Genomic DNA, 5,555 nt, shown 5'->3' with positions numbered 1-5,555 from the left:
TTGTTTTTGTTCCTGAGACAGGAGAAATATTTGGATCTGGAATACTCACGGGTTGACTTGGTCCAACATTGCTGAGTTATCCTCGCGCTGTGAGACTGGCCAGTTTGTGTGTAGATGTGGAATGTGTACTTCCGTCCAGGCTGCAAGTTTTCAACCAGGAAATTGTATTTCTTTCCGATGGTCTGAGCAGTTACTAAGTGGCCTCCATCATACGAGGAGATGTTGAATCCAGTGTAGTTGCCCCTTGGCTTGCTCCATACCACAAGGATTGAGTATCCTGAGATCTCACTGCACTGAAGGCTGGAGATGGCACCAGGAGCTGTAAAAGGCACCAAGGGATTAGGCTGAGCACAGCACCTTCTGCTTTTAATGAGTTAACATGAACTGTTGTGGAGTGGGACAGTGTCACAGATGACAGGAGGGAATTAGAAAATGGATTGTTACATCACATGGAATAAAGATGAAAAAAATAAACAGACAAAGAGATGCAAATAGAGGAACAGTGAAAAAGAAAGTGAGAGAGGACAAGAGAGAGGGAGAGGATGCGAGAGAGAGAGAGAGAGGACAAGAGGGAGAGAGAGGACGAAACAGAGAGAGGGAAAGAAAGGGAGAGATGATGAGAGTGAGAGAGGGAGAGGATGCGAGAGAGGGAAAAAGAGAAAGTGAATGAGAGAGAGAGAGCGAGGGACCACATGAGAGAGAGGGGAAGAGAGGGAGAGAGAAAGAAAAAAAGGACAAGAGGAAGAAGGGGAAAGAGGGAGAGTAAGAGAGTGGGTGGAAGAGACAGAGAAAGAGAGAGGATGACAGACAGGGGGTGTGAGAGAGAAACAAGGTCAGAGAAAAGCTGAGATAAAAAGGTGTAGAGCTGGATGAACACAGCAGGCCAAGCAGCATCAGAGGAGCAGGAAAGCTGACGTTTCGGGTCTGGACCCTTCTTCAGAAAAATCATGGGCACTTTAGAGAGAAGGTCAGAGAGATAGAAAGGTGGCTTATTGGACAGATGAAGTGACAGAGATAGAGAGGGAGAGGGAGAGGGCAAGATAAAGTGAAAAAGGGCTAGAGACAAAGAGAAAGAGAGAGAGAGAAAGAAGGCTTGGCCAATCTCGATTCAATATGAACCTTCAAAAAGTCATTCATGAAAAGGAAAGAGCTCCATGGCTATGGGGAAGGAGCTGGCGATAGGAATTAATTGGATAGCACTTTCAGAGAGCTGGTAGAGGCATGATGGGCTGACTGGTCTTGTTCTGCTGTAGATAACCCAGAACCCACTGTTGACCACATGTGGTCTGTTCTGGTTTTAATTGCTATTTGATTGAATGCTTCTCAGGAGCATGTTTTGGGTACATGTGTCCAAGACACTGCCTGCTCCAGGAAAGACATGCTCCCTCTCATTGTCAGGAGCACTCTGTGTACCCGATTCCAGCCTCACGTCATATGTAGCACCGTCTAGAGGCCTATCAATGGGAACATTGTCATTTTTTTTAATCCTAAGGGTGGTGGGAAGGGGGAAGATTTGTAATTATAAGGCTTCTTACTTAACCTCAAAACATCCTAAAGCATTCCTCAACACTATACAGTATAGGAGTTGGGACATCAAGTTGACATTGTTCAAGATATTGGTGAGGCCTCTTCTGGAATACTGTGTCCAGTTCTGGTCACTTTGTTATAGGAAAGATATTATTAAGCTGGAGAGGTTCCAAAGAGATTTACCAGGATGTTCCCGGGACTGGAAGGTTTGAGTTATAAGGAGAGGCTGGATAGGCTGGGACTTTTTCCATTGGAGCGTAGCAGGTTGAGAGGTGACATTATAGAGGTTTATAAAATTATGAGAAGTATAGATAAAGTGAATGGCAGATGTCTTTTCCCTAGGGTGGGGGATTTCAAGACTAGGTGGCATATGTTTAAGGTGAGAGGAGAAAGATCTAAAAAAGATGTGAGGGGCAATTTTTTTTTACACAGAGAGTAGTTTGTGTGTGGAATGAACTTCCAGAGGAAGAGATGGATGCAGGTACAGGTACAACACTTAAAAGTCATTTGGATTAGTACATGAATAGGAAAGATTTGGAGGGATATGAGCCAAGCGCAGGCAGATGGGACTGGTTTAGTTTGGGATTATGGTCAGCATGGACTGGTTGGGCCGAAGGGCCTGTTTCTGCACTGTATGACTCTGTGCGTCCATGCTGTGAGGATGTGCACTTCTTTGAACATGTGACTTGGGATCACGAATAGGCTATTTGAGCCCTACAGCCATTTCTGCTACTCAGTAAGATGCTGCCCGATCTCAGCTCTACCTTCTTGCTTATCCCTACACCCACTGACTCCCTCATCGGACAAAGATCTAAGATTAGACGGTAGCTGAGAATGGGTTGAGCCACATCAGATGCAGCGGGTTAACTCGCTGATATCCCTGACAGGAAGATGCAGGAAGCTGGACTTGAATTATAGAACAGTACAGAAAGAGGCCACTCAGCCCATCGAGTCTGCACTGACCCTCTAAAGAGCATCCCACCTAGACTGACCACCCAATCCCGTGACCCCACATTTCCCATGGCTAACCTACCTAGTCTGCACATCCCTGGACACTATGGGGCAATTTAGCATGGCCAATCTACCTTAACCTGCACATCTTTGGACTGTGGGAGGAAACTGGGACTCCCGGAGGAAACCCACGCAGACACGGGGAGAATGTGCGAACTCCACATTTGGGAGGGTGGAATTGAAGCTGGGTCCTTGACGCTGTGAGGCAGCAGTGCCCAAGCAATATCCCCAGAGAGAGTCAGCCCCTTCTGGAAAGAAAGGGAGGAATGAAGAGTGAGGAGAGAAAGCGAGAGTGACATTTCTGACTCTTGTCTGGTCCTGGGTCTTGTGACCAGCTCCAGCTGTGGGTTGTTCTCTGGCAGTGAGTGTTCACAGTGACCCCTGATGAGCTACAAACATGCCCCGGCAGTCAGATAGTCAGCGGAATGGCTGATGGGCTGGGCACATGCATATCATATAGGGAAATGGCCATTTGTCAGTGTGGTATTGAGGGAATGCTGCACTGTCAAGCATGTTGCTGATTACAGGAGGCATTAATCTGAAGGATTTAAAAGGTTTGAAGGATTGGGTTAATATAAAAGATTTTGTGCCCATTTTCAAGTACCCTGTGCGATATATTTTATTTCAAATTTTAATTTCTTCATTCCAGTCACTATGTTTTGTGGGATCATGCTGTACCCATTTACTGCTGTAATTGGCCACACGACAGAAGCGATTATACTCTGAATGCAATCCATTTGCTATGAACTGAATCACACCTTCCCCATGTAAGATTCAGCCTGTTTCCCTAGGCACTGTACATTTAACAGGGGGTTTTCCCAATGTTTCACACCAGCTCATTAGCTCACTGCGGAGACAACTACAAAATACCAAGACCCTTCCCATGTAACCTATTCAGAGATGGTGTTGCACACCTCTGAAGCAGGAGGGACTTGAACCTCCTGGACCCTTTGGTCCAACCAGTCCATGCTGAACATAATCCCAAACTAAACTAGTCCCGCCTGCATGCTCCTGGCCCATATCCCTCATATTCATTTTGTAACTGTACCCACATCCACCACTTCCTCAGGAAGTCCACTTCACATGCGAACCACCCTCTCTGTAAAACATTTGCCCCTCATGTCTTATTTAAATGCTTCTACTCTCACCTTAAAAATGTGCCCCCTAGTCTTGAAATCCTGCGTTCTAGGGAAAAGACAGCTACCGTGAAGATGGGATCAGGAGGAGGCCATTCAGCCCAATTAGCCTGTACTGCAACTCGATGCCAATGGGATTGATCTCTGATTGTCCCTATGCCTTCATTTGTTTGGGAAACAAAATGCATCAATCTCAGGTTTAAAACTAATGATTTACTGATTATCAATTGCAATTTGCAGAAGAGAGTTTCAGATGGTTCATCTAATTCACTAATGTCCCTTAGGGAAGGAAACTGCCATCCTTACCTGGTCTGGACTACATGTAACTCCAAACCCACAGCAATGGGGTTGACTCTGTACTACCCTCTGGGATAGGCAATAAATGCTGGCCTAGCCAGCGACACCCTCATCCATGAATGAGCAAAGGAAAATGTTTATTGCCCAATCTTTGTAGGAATGTTCCTCAATATCATCACTAAAACTTTTAGACTAAGCCCAAACTCTGAATCAAATTGTCCCTTAATTGACCAGTCTCTAGGGAGTACAATTCCTGGTTTGTGTAATCTCTTTGTGTAATTTAAGTCTTGGAGCTACCAACTCTTGTGGTGCAGTGGTAATGTCCCTACCTCTGGGTGAGAAGGTCTTAGTTCAAGTCTCACCTGCACCAGAGGTATGCTATAACATGCCTAAGTAGGTTCATGAAAAATATAAGCCTTGGTGCCTGTGCATCAGTCTGCTCAATCTACACTGCATTCCCTCCCAGGCCAATGTGTCCTCTAAAGCTGTTGCATTTTGCTACAAGCAAGTCACTTCAATTCAAAACTAATTCATTGGCTGCAGGGTGGTTTGGAACATCTCGAGAATACAAAACGCTACAACAGGCAACTTTTTCTCTTTCTTCACACAATCTTCAGTGATGTGAGCTCTGCTCCGACTCACTTGTCCCCGTCGCTCTTAGTCTCCACTCTTTTGCAAAGCCTGCTCTTTGTGAACATGCCTTCTCTTGTTACAGTGTGAGTTGGAGCTACCGTAGCAACCGTATCCATGCTGCACTACATCTCTAGGTTTTATAGATTCATTTGGAGTTTGTTTCTGTTGTTACAGATTCTGAATTAGTCTATTTTCCACAATAGTCTCTTCCATCCCAACTCTACAGCTGGCAGGTAAACATTAAACTGCAAAGACTGACTGCCCACCAGAGTGCCTGTTCCTTTAATCGATGGAGGGTAACTTACTTGTGGTACTTTGCACAATCGCAGGGTCACTCTGTATGTTCTCTGGAGTGACTGCCTTTACTGTCAGGTTATATCTGAGTCCAGGTTCCAGATCTGGCACTTGGAACATATTCTGTCCTGGTCCGATGGAGTAAGCTGCATTGAAAGTTGTAATATCGCATGTGACTGTAATATTATACGTGTACTCAGAGGCTCGTTTATCAGTGGGCACTCTCCATTTTATTGTCAGTGAGTATGTTGTCCTGTTCACTACAGACAGTTCAGAGACTGCGGATGGATCTGTGAACGGAAAGGCAGAAGTGGGGTTAACATGGTCCAGGCTTTATGAGCAGTTATAGGATGATGTTTGAGAGCTAGCTGCAGTTTCCCTGTGACCCTGTTATTGGAAGGAATCAAATCTGACATATGTTCTAACTGAAGACATTGGCGGCACAGTGGCTCAGTGGTTAGCACTGCTGACTCACAGCGCCAGGGACTCAGGTTTGATTCCACCCTCTGGGCTTCTGTGTGGAGTTTACACATTATCCTCGTGGCTGTGTGTGTTTCCTCTGGGTGCTCCGGTTTCCTCACGTAGCCCAAAGATGTGCAGGCTGGGTGGATTGGCCATGGAAAATGCAGGGTTATTAGGATGAAGTGGGTCTGGGTG

The 5,555-nt window shown here is 45.7% G+C and overlaps 1 protein-coding gene across 7 annotated transcripts in view; it reads right to left on the bottom strand.

Annotated features, from left to right (window-relative positions):
- Positions 1-5,555, bottom strand: part of LOC109924826 (receptor-type tyrosine-protein phosphatase H-like) — an 86,520-nt gene that overhangs the window by 22,689 nt on the left and 58,276 nt on the right. For 6 of the 7 annotated variants that reach the window (XM_048617689.1, XM_048617690.1, XM_048617691.1 and 3 more), the window contains 2 exons: positions 4,910-5,002; positions 50-319 (listed from right to left, as the gene is read on the bottom strand). In XM_048617689.1, coding sequence (XP_048473646.1) covers positions 50-319; positions 4,910-5,002 — 363 coding nt within the window. Of the gene's footprint in view, positions 1-49; positions 320-4,909; positions 5,189-5,555 lie in introns of all 7 variants that reach the window. The other variant, XM_048617692.1, reaches the window with a different exon arrangement.

This window comes from Rhincodon typus, chromosome 37 (assembly GCF_021869965.1).
Source record: "Rhincodon typus isolate 14 chromosome 37, sRhiTyp1.1, whole genome shotgun sequence".
NCBI lineage: Eukaryota > Metazoa > Chordata > Chondrichthyes > Orectolobiformes > Rhincodontidae > Rhincodon > Rhincodon typus.
Note: the sequence above shows the minus strand (reverse complement) of the source record. Positions and strands in the feature narration are given on the sequence as shown.